At 44.4% G+C, this 15862-nt stretch overlaps 1 protein-coding gene across 1 annotated transcript in view; it reads right to left on the bottom strand.

The window, feature by feature from the left end:
* LOC135517362 (reversion-inducing cysteine-rich protein with Kazal motifs-like) overlaps window positions 1–15862 on the bottom strand; it is a 57057-nt gene that overhangs the window by 2643 nt on the left and 38552 nt on the right. Inside the window, exons 12-20 of the mRNA XM_064941589.1 lie at window positions 14955–15091; window positions 14585–14725; window positions 13197–13385; window positions 11291–11413; window positions 10964–11135; window positions 5877–6072; window positions 2797–3007; window positions 2501–2574; window positions 1085–1240 (exon numbers count right to left, since the gene is read on the bottom strand). Of these exons, the coding sequence (XP_064797661.1) occupies window positions 1085–1240; window positions 2501–2574; window positions 2797–3007; window positions 5877–6072; window positions 10964–11135; window positions 11291–11413; window positions 13197–13385; window positions 14585–14725; window positions 14955–15091 (1399 nt within the window). The remainder of the gene's footprint in view (window positions 1–1084; window positions 1241–2500; window positions 2575–2796; window positions 3008–5876; window positions 6073–10963; window positions 11136–11290; window positions 11414–13196; window positions 13386–14584; window positions 14726–14954; window positions 15092–15862) is intronic.

The following is a 15862-nucleotide window of genomic DNA, read 5'->3' as shown; positions in this document are numbered from 1 at the left end:
GCTGTGTCACAACTCACTACGCTCCTCCCCATGAACCCCATCAGACTAACCACAAGCATGGCAAAACATGTTATCCGAACTACATTTCAAACAGGAGAAAAAGAAAAAAAAAGAGAGAGAGAGGGAGAGAGGGAGAGAGAGAGAGAGAGAGAGAGAGAGAGAGAGAGAGAGAGAGAGAGAGAGAGAGAGAGAGAGAGAGAGAGAATAGGCAGTCCAGCTGGTACATTTGTGGTGAAAAGGTTACCACCAAACACATTTTTTGAGTTTGAGATATAAGCCGAATAAAAAAATCCAAATAATCGTGAACTCTTTTCAGAATCTATGAGAAGATAATCACAAAAGTGTCCTCCAAGCCCATTCAGGAATATCCCATGTCTCTAAACACTGCCCTATGGGCATCCTCTGTGTGTGCGATCAGCTTGTTAACAACTGCCTCCTCTCTTCTTCTGTAATGACTGTGAGGGGGTGGAGAAACAGAGGGCTCAGTTCTGCGTAGGAAACAAAAGCACTCACAACACCATGATGGGATGATCTGGCCCCAAGGTTTAGTATATGCTATGCTGATTAGGCTCCAGGTCATGCATTAACCAGGAAGTAAAACTAAGGATGTGTCTCAAATGACACCCAATTCCCTATATAGTGCACTACTTGGCCTTGGAACGTTGAAGAATAGGCCTACAAGCAGGGAATCAATTGTTGTCCGTCTGAGAGGAAGCTCATGTAGCCAGAGCACCAGGCTTATCTATTGTGAACGAAGGACAGTCGATACGTCTCTGTGAGAGAGAGTGATTGAGTGAGTGACAGACAGACAGTCAGACAGAGAGTGTGTGAGAGAGAGACAGACAGACAGAGAGTGTGTGAGAGAGAGACAGACAGACAGACACCTGGTTTGCCCCATCCTGGGCTCAAACCAGGGACCCTCTGAACACAAAGCATCATTACCTGTCACTTCACAAAAGCCCCAGGCATTGTAGAGCCAGGGAAAAGTCTACTTCAAGGTCTCAGAGCTGGTGACATCACCGAAGGAAAGCTATTAGCGTGCACAGCAAACTAGCTAGCTCAGTGTCTGCGTAAGTGTGCGTACCTGCAGTGGGGTGGGTTGCTGGTCCACTGGGACGATGAGGACGATGATCTCTGAGTCGATGCTCAGGTAGCCGAAGATGTCACACTGCGGCACGGAGATGTGGAGACGCAGGATCCTCAGGATGTCATGGACCGTCACTGGCTGCTTCCTGTTCAACTGCAACACCAAACCAGGAGGACAAACACAGTCGCACAGAACCAGAGCCAGAGGGGGAAAAGTTTGAGATTCAATTCATTGCAGATAAAGGAAAACTGAACTGCGGGTTTCTTCAAGTTCGTGCTGAATGTGGTCAATACATGTTATTCATCCCCAATTATTAAGAAATATGAAATACCTTTGTGAACAGAAGTTGAAAGGGCAATGAATGTCTTACAGTATAGTGCCTGCTGTCATGGAATGTTTGACACCAATATGGAGGATTGGTTGGAAAAACTATGATGTGTATATCCATTGCTTGTCTGAGTGAGTCATGTCGTCTAGGCCCAAATCCAAAGGCAATTTGTTTGCGATTAGCAGGTTTATGTTCTAGACTTAACGTTGATAAGATGTGTGTGTTGGAAATTAGACTAATAGCCCAGGTTTATAACGAACCTGCTTTGAATTACATTAGCTGTTATAAGCATGTATACAAGGAATTTCTGGGCATTTGCTCTTAAAGCTGCGGCCCGACCCAGTCATTTCAAACTGGCAAAGAATTCCAGAGGAAGACATGATGTTGATGCTTGGTATTTTGGATCTAGGCCTCACTCTAGTGGTCGTTTGGTGTCATTACAGCTCAAAATCAACAGTCGATGCCAAGGGGGTGGCTAATCCCAGTTGAGTAAAACCTAGTCAACTGGGTTTGCAGGCTTTTATTCCAGCCCTGCACAATCATACCTGACACTATGCCCTTGATTAGCAGAATCTAGTGTTTAGGAGCAGGGCCGTATAACAAAAGCCTGCACACAGAATTCCGCAGTTGGTGGAGCTATTGCTTACACCTAAGGTTGCACATTTTTAGAAACTTTCAATCAATTCTCTGGGTTTTCCTAATGCTCAGATTTTAGGATTCCGGGAATTAGGAGTTAATAAGCAGGAAATCCGGAATCCTCCAACCATGATTTCTGGAAAACCAGGGAATTTATTGAAATGTACCTACATTTTGCAACCCTACTTATACATAGACAGTCCTCTTCAATCCACAAAGTAGTGTCCACAGTTTAGATTCAGATATGCAGCAAAACAATTGTTCGTAAATGTTCAACATCTATAACACAACAGCGAACCTTTAACCCTCTTTTTAATGTTAAAATCCATTAAAATCCAACAAAGCAGCCAGCTGGTTGGAAAAGTGAGTGAGTGAGAGGGGACAACTTTTCTGAAATAAAACACAGCCTGGGACCCAAATAAGTGAGGAGCATGTCAGAAGGTGCTGACCTTAGCAAAGTTGTTAATCTGCTCCTTGTTCCACAGGATCTGCAGCATGCCCGCACACAGAGGACAGCATGCACCTGTGAGAGGAAGGGGTTGCCACCAAGTTGTCAGGGGTCAGAGGTTAGGAGTCAATTACAACAATATCGTAATAAGATTTGTGTTCCTGTGTGGAAAAATCCTAAGTATAACATGAGAGCCTTTATATGTCAAAGTGAACGTGGCTGCGCCACTGAGTGTACTGACCACAGAATTAAATAAAACATTAGATATTATATGATTTCTGTCTCTATTGTACTGACCGGGTGGTGTGACAGGGATGCAACCCGGGGTGGACAGGGCGGGGCAGGGGATCATGTCACAGCCTGAGTCAGAGGCAAACTCTGCCACCGCCCCCACGGCGTGGCACCGCCCCTGATAGTCCACGGCAACGCGGTCCGAGTAGGCCTCGCACACTGTGTTGTACGTCTCGCCGTTGTGGCCGCACACAGGCCGCGCCTTTTTACAGGCATCCTGCACAGAACCCAAACCCATACACACACAAACACAAGAAAGTTTGAGTTAGGATTCAGCCCTTATTAATGTATTTTGTGAAAAATATCATATATTAAATCATAAATACACGTGACCTTTCTACTCTTCATAATACATCATTCATATCCAGATAAACTTAATCAAGGTAAGCTACTCCAATTAGTCACATAGGGAGGCCATTTTTTTTATATATCACACCAGGTGTATTGGTTTTCTTTGAATAGCTCTGTACCTCAGCAATACTCTCGGAGAGGGGGAGGGCAGTTAAGTTCTCCTACATCACTGCAAACGGTTTGATTGCGTGCCTCTTGGTTCGGTGACTTGACACCGGGACTGAAGTGGGTTTTTAATGGGTTGTCGTCTCCCTTAAACGTGTATAAAACTAAATCCGGTCTGTTCCACTGATGGAGCCACTGCTCAGAGCTACCGAGGCGAGACGCCATGAGGCTGATGTTGTGAGCGACCGCAATGGAGAAACATGATCCTACCAGGCCCTAAACACTAAATAACCACTTGAATTCAACTTTCAGCTTTAATTCTCCACTTTCATAAACACACACACAAACATGGGGGGATTTTGCCTGTATCATGTACAAGCACAGTCCTACACAGGAGATGTATGTGTCTGCAGGTAGACTAAGTGCATGGGCAGACTAAGAACCTAAAGAACCTTATTTTATTAGACAAAACCATAGGGTATTTCAGCTTTTGGTGGGCTGGGATATCTGCCTCCTCTCATAAACCATGGCAAAAACATACATACTCAGTCAGTTACTGGAGGTAGGATATGCAAATTTGGAGTATGTGTGTGTGTTTGTGTTGCAACAGCTGGGCCTTGTTATCCTACCTCTGAATGCAGGCTCTCCATTTAAGCGTTCACGAACACAAACAGAGAAAAGCTTTTCAGAGACTCTAAAAACAAGGATTATCTCTGCGTGATTGACTACATGCTGTGCATCTCCCTTCAGTAGGGCGATTTTCAAATAGCTGATTGTTTAATGCTATCTAGCAGGTGTTTCAATGCTACCTATTGCTGCCTCTCCTTATGAGTTCTGGCATGCATTCTCATCACAAATTAATTACATGTATTGAATTGTCCAAAAGCCCTTAAACACTGTCAACATTTATAGTCAATTTAGCGCAGTGGTCACCAACCAGTCGATCGACATGTTGATCTCCAAAGTATTTCTAGTCGATCGCCAAACATTTCTGTAAAAAACACAACGATAAAGCCTTGAGTTCCTATTTGTTATTAGTCTCGGGCTGTTGGTGATAGGTGCAGCAAATTCAGCTGCCCTGCGCGCCGGGTAGGCAAACTGTTGCCACTTCATGTGTTTGAAGGTACAAACTCTGCCTTCCCGGTGGCCATGGAGAGGAAATCAAGTGCACTATTCCACTGCTGGCCAATCAGATTGCTCAGATGACCGAGTCTGCAGTAATTTATCAGCATACAATACAGCTACGGCAAAATTGATACTGTGAGATTTCAAAACGTTTAAAACCATGACTAGAGAGAGACTGTCAACGAATACAGCAAAGAGATACTGTTTCTATGAGTGAGTTCATGTTTAATTTCTTACTCAGCACTGTCAACATTTTGTATTCAACTTGTATAACCCATAAAATGCGCATTCTTCCTACTTCCACTCAGAGCTACCTTCAAGTACTGCAGCAGTAATGAATGAGTAGGAAAATGTATCTATAGGCTTGCGTTGTTGTTATTTTTAGCCGCTTGGGTATTTTTTAATATCAAGGAATATTTCAATTTCTCTGTTCATAAGAGTAACAACATGAATTTGTGCATGAAGCTGAAATAATGTGGTGCGACTCGAGTTCCGATAAGCTTCCATATTTTAAGTCATGTTAATAAAATATTAGAGCGGTAGATCTCGGCATGCATTTTGACTCAGATAGTGATCCTGACTCAGAAAAGGTTGGTGCAGATGTTATGGAAACTTGGACAGCAAGTTTCAAATGTTCTACTTCAACAAGTTGCTTTGGCTAACTGTCAAACTGTTACCCGACAATGGCCCATGCAGGACAGGTTCTAGCTCCCTCATATTAAAATCTGGACCTTGAAGACCGTTCCAGTTCCACTCTTCTACTATAATCAGGGACCCATTTTGACCTGGAACAACAGGTGGGTGCAATGAATTATCAGGTAGAATAGAAAACCAGCAGTAGTCCGGCTGGTGCGTTCTGCCCAACGCATCACCAGGGGCAAACTACCTGCCCTCCAGGACACCTACAGCACCCGATGTCACAGGAAGACCAAAAAGATCATCAAGGACAACAACCACCCAAGCCACTGCCTGTTCACCCCGCTATCATCCAGAAGGCGAGGTCAGTACAGGTGCATCAAAGCTGGGACAGAGAGACTGGAAAACAGCTTCTATCTCAAGGCCATCAGACTGTTAAACAGCCATCACTAGAAACAGAGAGGCCGCTGCCTACATACAGACTTGAAATTGGCCACTCTAATCAATGGATCATTAGTTCCGTTAATAATGCCACTTTAATAATGTTCACTTATCTTGCATCACTCATCTCATATTTATATGCTGTATTTTATACCATCTATTGCATCTTGCCTATGCTGCTGTCATTGCGCATCCATATATTTATATGTATATATTCTTATTCCCTTCCTTTACTTAGATTTGTGTGTATTAGGTAGCTGCTGTGGAACTGTTAGATTACATGTTAGATATTGCTGCACTGTTGGAACTAGAAGCACATACATTTCGCTACACCGGCAATAACATCTGCTAACCACGTGTACGTGACCAATAACGTTTGATTTGACCTTGGAGGGTACATATTTAAATACTCCTGGTCTAGCTGTTACCTGACAGTGGCCCATATAGGCCAGGGTCTTGTCCATCTGGAGGAGCTGACAGAGGTTGGGGTGCTCCACGTTGTCTGTGTCGCAGGCCAGGTCCATGTGAATCTTGCCACAGCTGGAGGGACGACCAACACACTCATACTGGGGACAGTGGTAGTCAACCATGTCTGTAAGGCACACTCTACGGCTGGGAATACACCTGAGGACCAACGGAAGGAAGGGGGGAAAGGGGGTTCATTTAGTGATTATTTTAAGCAGTGGAAGTCCAAAACATGGACGCGTTACAGCTATCGCTTTCGTCAGTGTACACAACTATTCTTTTCAAGTAGTGTAGGTCCTTTGGTTTGAGTTGAGCACTGATGTTCCTAATTATTATTGTGAAGTACTGTACCTTAATGGTGTGTTATTCTCACAGCAGACATCAGTGCTTTTTTACCATGTGAATTACCCCATTTACTCCTTTATTTAAAACATAAACCATATTATAATCATAATGGTACCCATCTTTAGGGGACGTATTTATATCAGTACATTAATGCTGATTTTCGATGGGAAACAGAGAGTGAAAATCTATGAAACCTAATGAGCCCTGCCCTTTTGTATACAGTAGAGTCGAACTATACAAAACAAGCAAACGTTTAGGTAAAAAAGGAGGGACCCTCTCTCTCTTTCTCCACCACAGCCCCCCTATCACCAAGGTAACCATCCCTGCATCCGTACCTCAGCACCAATCAGGTGGTCTGCAGGCCGCAGCTAGACTTTTATCACCTTGTTTACGGAAAAAGAACAAATGTTTGAGAGATCCCACCAACTCTCTGTGCCTTTGAACAGATGGCCAAGGGGAGACATTATAGAATGAGTTTGCAGTGCTTTACATAAGGAAGGATGCCAAAACACATTTCTTTACTGTGTGGAGGGGAGAGGGGGGGTAAAATGCGTCTGTATCACGTTTTGGGTAAGACCCAGATGCAGAGAGTGTCGAAGAAACAAAAGTTTATTACTAGTACAGGGGCAGGCAAAACGACAGGTCAAGGGCAGGCAAAACGACAGGTCAAGGGCAGGCAGAGTTCAGTAATCCTGGTAGGGTGCAAAAGGTCCAGAACGGCAGGCAGGCCCAGGGTCAGGGCAGGTAGAATGGTCAAAACCGTGAAAAACTAGAAAACAGGAACAAGAGCAAGGGGGAAAACGCTGGTAGGTTTCACGAAAAAAAAGGAACTGGCAACAGACAAACAGAGAACACAGGTAAAAATACACTGGGGATAATGGGGAAGATTAGTGACACTTGGAGGGGGTGGAGACAAGCACAAAGACAAGCACAAAGACAGGTGAAAGATCAGGGTGTGACAGACCAGCTCTGATGTTCGTAGTAATAGGAGTTAACACGGAGCCATGTGTGGTTAAGGAGTGTGTCCTAACCATAGAATTAGGAATTAGATTAATAATAATAGTCATTTAATAGGATCTCTATGGTCCTAATAATGTGCCATCCAGGGAAAGAGGGAGCAATGTTAGATGGATGATGCTGTCTGGGGAAGAGGTAGTGATGTTAGATGGATGATGCTGTCTGGGGAAGAGTGAGTGATGTTGGATGGACGATGCTGTCTGGGGAAAGAGGGAGCGATGTTAGATGGACGATGCTGTCTGGAGAAGAGGGAGCGATGTTAGATGGACGATGCTGTCTGGGGATGAGTGAGAGATGTTGGATGGATGATGCTGTCTGGGGAAAGAGGGAGCGATGTTAGATGGCCGATGCTGTCTGGGGATGAGTGAGAGATGTTGGATGGACGATGCTGTCTCGGGAAAGAGGGAGCGATGTTAGATGGACGATGCTGTCTGGAGAAGAGGGAGCGATGTTAGATGGATGATGCTGTCTGGGGATGAGGAAGTGATGTTAGATGGACGATGCTGTCTGGGGAAGAGGTAGTGATGTTAGATGGACGATGCTGTCTGGGGAAAGAGGGAGCGATGTTAGATGGACGATGCTGTCTGGGGAAAGAGGAAGCGATGTTAGATGGACGATGCTGTCTGGGGAAGAGTGAGAGATGTTAGATGGACGATGCTGTCTGGGGAAAGAGGGAGCGATGTTAGATGGACGATGCTGTCTGGAGAAGAGGGAGCGATGTTAGATGGACGATGCTGTCTGGAGAAGAGGGAGCGATGTTGTCTGGGGATGAGGAAGTGATGTTAGATGGACGATGCTGTCTGGGGATGAGGAAGCAATGAGGGAGCAATGTTAGATGGATGACGCTGTTTGGGTAACAGGGAGTGACCCTCAGGGCTCTGGGAGCTCTAGGCCATTCCGGAGGGGAGGGTTACAACACACCCCATACAGGCGCGCCTTATGACACAGTTACCGCCGGCAACCACAGGGGGACACACAGCCTGGCCACACCTGAATACACAACCACTGGATACGAGGCATTTTGAGAGGGGATTTCAAGAAAAAGCGGAAGAGAGGAGAAGGGTGCAGGAAAATAGGATCTATCAAGAGAGGAAATAACACTCGTGGACAATATTCCCTCTAAGTTGCACGCCTGCCTGCAGCAGCCCAGCTTCCTGGGACTGCCACGCAGAACAAATATTAGCCCACAGAGAGAAGCACGAGATTGCACTCAACTTTCTATAGCAGTGGTAACCAACCAGCCGATCTCCAAGGCATTCCTAGTCAATCGCCAAACATTTATGTAAAAAAACAAATGAATAACTTTTTTATTTGTCTTGGGCTGTTGGCTGTAGTTGCACCGGATTCAGCAGCCCTCCGCACCGGGTAGGCGAACTGTTGCCATTTTTCACCATTTACTGTGTCTGAAGGTACAAACTCTTCCTTCCCGGCGGGCCCAGAGAGCAAATCAAGTGCACTATAGGTCTAACGCTGGCCAATCGGATATCTCAGATTACCATCTCTGCAGGCATAAAATAAATCTACAGCGAAGTTGATACTGTTAGATTTCAAAATGTTTAAAACCATGAGTAGAGAGAGACTGTCAACATACACAGCAAAGAGCTGCTGTTTTTATGAGTGAGTTCATGTTTAAGTTCTCACTCAGCACTGTCAACATTTTGTATTCAACACTTTTATAAGCTATAAAATGTGCGTTCTTCCTACTTCCACTCAGCGCTACAACAAGTACTGCAGCAGTAATGAATGAGTAGGAAAGTGTATCTATGGGCTTGCGTAGTTGTTATTTTTAGCGGCTTTGGTCTTTTTTAATATCGAGGAATATTTAACTTTCTCTGTTCAACATGAATTTGTGCTTGAGGCTGTACACCTCGAGTTTTGCCATCAGCTGAAAGACGGTATCCCTTTTTCGGTCAGTGGAAGAAAGAGAGAGCGGAGGGATGTTGAGAGATGGACCCTCAGGCTGCTGCTCTCTCCCTCTGCTGAGACTGACCATCAGATGCAGGTAAAACACAAATAAAAATTATTTAAATGTATGGTCACTCATCTGTGTCTCGCAAGTAAATCAACAATGGATCTATTACCAGTGTGATCATATTGCTTACCTCAAATGTTTTATATAATTTAAAAAACTGTCCCGAACAACAATTCAAGCAAAGCCAATATGCAGTGATAATGTATTGGGCCTATAGCTTACTGCACAAACCTCATTGCTACAAGGCTGTTTTTAATTGGTTAATGTTGCATAGGCTTACGTTTTTTTACGTCATGTTAAAAGAAATCAGGGTGGTAGATCTCGACTTGCATTTTGAAAGTGATCTTGACTCAGAAATGTTTGGTGACCACTGTTCTAGAGATTTCCCTGTTATTAACACTGTCAACATTTCCCTTTAATGTGGAAATTGTGATTGAATCAACTCCATATTAGCCACTTTCAATGCAACATACTGAAACAAAACAAACTATGCAAGAGATTATGTTGTAGGCAGAAAGCATCAGAGTAGAAATCTATTGCATTGACACATACGATTCAGCCAGTACTCTACACAGACCGGCGCGGCATAAACAATCAGAGCTACAGTAGGCCGATATGCAAATAGACCATTGCCATATATGGATCTGTGCCATTCACTTTGAACTGGACTGGGTTTACAGCATGCGCAGTCATGAGTAGATGCACTTGTTTTGAGATCAAAGCGAGAGCTGCATGTAGCCATGTGTGCACATTTTGTTCATATCCTTTGGTGCAGTAGATACTAAGTTATTAGCCCAGTTATAGATAATTTCTAGTCAGCAATAGGGAAGGGATTGCTTCCTACAAGCACACGAAATGTGTGCATTTCTAAACATCTTTGAAAAGCAAGTCAGATAGTGATTTTTTTTTCTCCCAGTGTTGTATTTTGAGACAGGCTTGAATAAGCTCAGTAGCCAATAGGCAGAGGGGAGCATAATTTGTCTGATTCTCTGTAATAATGGTATGGGAATAATAATGCATTTGATTTTGTTAAGTGGTTTATTGCATCAAAAAAAAACTGTTCAGTCGCCTCCTTGTCTGTAAGATAAGTGGACAAACAGGTTAATGCCGAGCCCTGAATGGAATCTAGGCCTACATGAAAACCACACATTGGCTGCTACTGTAGGCTGAATGATAGAACAGCTATTTCCATGTTAAAATGTCGTGGGATACATTGTCTCCATGTTTTTTAATGGTAGGCCACTCTGGTAGGCCTGCATTATGATCAAATAGCCACAGTAGCCTACTTGACCACTGTTAAAACTGTAACTTAAAGCGGGTACATCCTCATTGTTCACAGTAAACGCGCGCTGGAAGTTGCCCAGAATTTTCACGACATTCAAGTTTGCGCTCAGCAGACCTGAAATTTGCTCAACGTCTACATTTTTTTGAGGGAACATTGCTAGTTGACTGAGATGGAAGAGGATCAGGGCTCAAGGCCTCTGTTAGGAGAGATATAACGTCCTCTAGAGTGGAGGTGTCCAGTCTTATCCACTAAGGCTGTATGGAATGCTTTGAAAATGCATCCTCCCTACCTTCCTTCCTTGAAGTAATCATTGATCGGACATGGTATGCACATAGTGGAACCTCTGCACTCACCAATCCAATTGTGTTGAATCAGTCATTATTCCAATAAACAAACGATTGAAGGAAAGAAGGAGTGATGGAGTATCTTACCTCTGGTTCTTCTGGCAGGGGTTGGGGGAACAGGGGTCGCTGCTGCGGCAGTGGCCAAACACAAACTGGTTGTCTTTGAAGCCCATGCAGCGGGCCACACAGGCACTGGGGTAGGTGCGGCCATTACGGGCACACACTGGCACGAAGCGGTCAGGGCAGCCACATGGGAGCCCTACGGAGAGGAGGAGAGCGGGAGAGAGAAAGAGAGAGAGAGGGGCAGGGGGAGAGAGATTAGGGAAAATGCTTTCAGGATCAGGAAAAAATAAACATTATAGCAAGACCATCAACACACACACTGTTCTTTGTTTCTCTCTCACACACACACACCAGTGAAGCGGCGGCGGTCCTCGTCTGAGCTGTCGGCGCTGAGGCACTGGCGGGTGGAGCAGATGGTCTCTCCAGCGAAGCAGGAACAGGGGTGGCAGTCTACCCTGAAGGACGTCCCATGGTCTGTAGGACAAGAACACATCGTCACCCTGTGAGACCTTGTCTGATTTCAGTGGTTATTGGGCTGCAAATGTAACTGTTATCTGACACTTTGAGTCCTCCAGCAACTGCTAGACTTAAACTATGCGATCTGGGTCATGGCACCTACAGTTGTCATGGTTCCACCTTTATCCTTAAGCACTGATTCCTCTTCTGGTCTCTTCTCTGCACCTGGATCCAGCCTCACCACGTCACAACAGTATTAGACCTGGGAGCTGATATGAGACTTGACTTCTACAAGATCCTCTTCTGCTGTGTGTGTGGGGCATTCCCACTCCTTAGGTATTTGTTATTGTTTTTTTATTGAACAAATAGGACAATGGAGAGATAGCAGGGAAGATTGCGATTCAGTAGGGCGTGGGTGGGATTTGAGACCATGCCGACTCTGGTACAGTATGTGTGTTCCAGGATCTGCGGCTCTAACTGCTAGACCACACAGGCCACATGTACAAGACAGTCTGTGGAAGTTAAAGCAACCCTCGGGTTTGGGATGTCCTGGTATACCTTAGCTTTATTTCTTTAGGATCTGAAACACAGAAAAATTATCTTTAACTAAACTAAGGCTTCCCTATAGGATACTACATGTTCCTCTCCTAATGCTGGATATAAGAACTGTGAAGCCCCACCACTCTCACTCTCAGGCAAACCACATCTGTGTCAAATAAGGCTGAAACGTCTGACCCTCCTTTTGAACCGGAGCGAAAACAAACATAAAAGCAAAAGCAATAAACTGATTTGGGTTCAAACAAATGTAGATTCAAAGCTGGTACATTAAACAATGGGGGGAAGGGGGAAAAAATGCTAATATAAAACCTAGATATGAAAGACAATCCTGTTGTTCAAAGTGTTGTTTTTCTATGGGGATATGATTAGCCACTAGGCCACTAGGGGGCAACATCACAGAGTGACGAAGGCCATGTGTAGCCTAGAGGGGGATGTGGTTACTCTATGCTGAATTCTTCCCTGCTGTTCACAGAAGAGAGTGTGTGTGTGTGTGTGTGTGTGTGTGTGTGTGTGTGTGTGTGTGTGTGTGTGTGTGTGTGTGTGTGTGTGTGTGTGTGTGTGTGTGTGTGTGTGTGTGTGTGAGAGAGAGAGAGAGAGAGAGAGAGAGAGAGAGAGAGAGGAGACTGGCAGCAGGCTCCTTTCAAGTCACAGTATTGACATATAGGGCGGGCCAGAGGGAGACCGCGGGAAGGAAATACCAACATGCGGTTGGTTGGGTGCCTTATTTTTAGTTGTTTTTTTTTAAATGTAGTGTTGCCATGCTGCTAGGGGAAGAAGAAGAGTGGCAGTGATGTTTACACTACAGGAAGCATTTTACTTTCACAACCAGGCACAACAGCACCAAGAACTCCTCCACAGAGAGCTCTCTCCAGTCCCAAGTCAACTCCTGGGTCGTGTTCAGCACGGCATGGGTAGCAAAATGTTTTGACACGGAATATAAAAATAAGGGTTCCTTTTTTTGAGTTCAGGTATCGTGCTTCCAAGTTTTCCCGTTTTGTGCCTACTGAACACAATTGTGGTCCAACAGTCAGTTGTCAGCTTCAGACGTATAACGACAAATGTGCCCAATGTCGGCATGTATAAATTGTTCCTTTATAGCTGAAAACCAGATGGATGCTACAGAATGGGGCAAATAAAACTACCCTCACACAATGTAAAGTGTTCTGTGCTTTTAAAATAGTAAGATCTACTGAAAAGTGTCACATGAATTCGAGCCATTTAGAACAAGTGAGCGGTAGCTTACTTTTTCTTTGTCCCCCAACAATGCAAGTCTTGGAGGTGTCTATGCAGGGCATCTCAGCACAGTTCTCCAGCCTTCCACTCTGGCCACAGGTACACACCTCGAAGCAACCCGCCTGCCCATTACGCATGGGCACCTGGATACGGGCTTCCAGGTGGACCAGGAACTCTGAGGCTTCGCCCAGTTTACAGCCTGCACACACACACGCACGCACGTATGTACACACAAACACACACACACCCAGAACACAGTACAGTCAGACTAACTGTTCACGTCTACACACATACACATGTATTTACAGTGGACACAGGCGCCTCCTAGAGGCACAAGACGGTATGGTATGCAGCAGTGATGTCATGATACCAGGTTAAGGATCATTATACTCGATAACAAAACAATGCCACTGAAAAAAGAAAGCAGGAAGAAGGACTGTGGTTTGTCCCTTTTTTTGGGGGGGGAGTCACTCTCAAAATCACACTTTTTTGATAGAAAATTTATACAAGTCCACAACAATGCTTAACTTAACTCTTTACCCTCGTGGGAATTGGCCTACAGAAGAAATATGAAAAGCATGTGCATAACCATGGTAGCAATTGAAAGGGAACAGTTTGGAGGTAATGGGAAAAGTATTAGACCAAAGTTGAGGACATAACAGTTCACCTGACACAAGACTGAAACCAAACATTACACTGTTGATTTTATGTGCATTTTACATTTACTGTACTTTTCGCTGAATTTGTTGAGAACAAAATCTCAAAATACTCTGGATACATTCAGTAACATGATAACAGTATTCGTGGAAAATGTGGGGTAGGTTCAACATAAGGCAAATAAAATGACAAGGGTTTGAGTGAGAGGACTAACTGGAGTCTCAAAGTGTACACAGTTCCTAAATCATTTCAATGCACTTTATGACTCAAAGAAGAGTCTTGAACTATAAGGTGTTTTTTTAGCTCTCCTAGCTGTGCCGTTGAGGAACTAGAGCAAGCACACTTGCAGTTGTTTTGTTTGGAACACAGCCCTGCATCCCCGCCATCACACAATTACTGTTGATGTTTACGCAATCCAAAAACGGTTAATTATGAATCGATATCTGGGTCAGAATGCTGCAGAGAATGCGAATCACTGATGCATTCTGTTTGTTTCATAATAAACTTGGGCAAATGAATTACTTTTCTAATAAGTTCAATACATTTAGTTGGTGAGACAGATTTGATAGAAGAACCGAAGGTAACAAAATTCTACTACCAAATTGTGTTTGTAGTATGGAAAAAGTACAGACGTTACGATATACCGTTAAATACTACTTAGTAGAACAAGCTCAAAACAGTGTGTCTCTATGTACAGTGGATACGGGTTACGTGGCGGTATGGTATGTTGTTATACTGTACCAGGCACACAGAAGTAGGGCAGGCAGTCCTGTCCTGGCTGACAGCCCTTCCTGTTCACCTCACACAGGTGGTTGCTGAGACAGGGGTTGGGATTACAGGGGTGGATGACCTCCTCAATGATGTTACCCAGGGAGCTAGGAGCTGTGTGTGGACGAATGAGACATTTCCTTTGAAGCTTTAGAGAACTCTGAGATTAATCATTTATCCTTGTAATAACTGGACTCCTTGCATGTATGTGTAATCATGAAAATACTTTTTCATTGTGTGAATATGAATCATATAAATTGGTAAGTCCTTTCAATTGGTAACGGTAAGGTAACAGTGCTAGTTGTTCAAAGACACACACACACACACACACAGTCCCACTCACTGAGATATCTCTCCAGGGGGATGCAGCGTTCAGGGTCATCTATGGGAGACAGGATCTCACAGATGCGCTCGGCTGTCTGTCCCTCGTGGAAGCGTTTGTGGTCACCACACTGTGTCAGGATGTCTACACAGTCCGACCTGAAGGGTTGTCAACAGCAGGGGAAACGGCCAGTGAAGGACAGGGTGAGGAACATTCACTATTGCAAGAAGGGTTGCATAATTCCGGGAATGTTCAATAAATTCCCTGGTTTTCCTGGAATTAGTAGGGAATAAACAGGACATCCGGAATCATCCAAACAGGATCTATTGAAAGTTCGCTGAATTTTACAAACCTAATTGCAACGCTGCAAGGTGTTTCGAAATGATCCAAGGCTACGCAGCATTTACGGCATGCAATGTAACTTGAAACTCCTTTCCAGTTCGTATTTGACTGTGAAAGATTTTCATTCAGTGCAACACATATCTAAAAACAGTTTCAAACCGTTTAAAGATGCTGAACTTTAACCCAGTGTAGAGTTTAGCCAGGTCACATACAAACAGAGATATACTGTAGCATCGTCTGGCTTGACAGATACAGCAGAAGGCTATTGCTGAAAGTGAGGTCAGACGAAACACAAGACAGATTCCTATTCCCTGCATACATCGCACAGCATCCTCCAAGTGCCGGGAAAGCTTAGGTGCAGACATTAAAGTGCTGGACTTGTGTTTGAAGTGACTTGGGCTGCTCTCAGGCTTGCCACTGGCCCATATGTTACATTCCCAACCGTCTGTCTGCTCTGTTGATTTGCCATCCTGGGGTGTAATTTCCTTTCTAGTCCTTTATTGCGGTCTCAGCTTTTCTTACCCACACTGAGTTAAGAATGCATGTTGCGTTTCTGTTGCCTTGAGCGGGCTAATGTAATAACGTAC

The sequence above is a fragment of the Oncorhynchus masou genome, chromosome 28, assembly GCF_036934945.1.
Source record: "Oncorhynchus masou masou isolate Uvic2021 chromosome 28, UVic_Omas_1.1, whole genome shotgun sequence".
Taxonomy (NCBI): Eukaryota; Metazoa; Chordata; class Actinopteri; order Salmoniformes; family Salmonidae; genus Oncorhynchus; species Oncorhynchus masou.
Note: the sequence above shows the minus strand (reverse complement) of the source record. Positions and strands in the feature narration are given on the sequence as shown.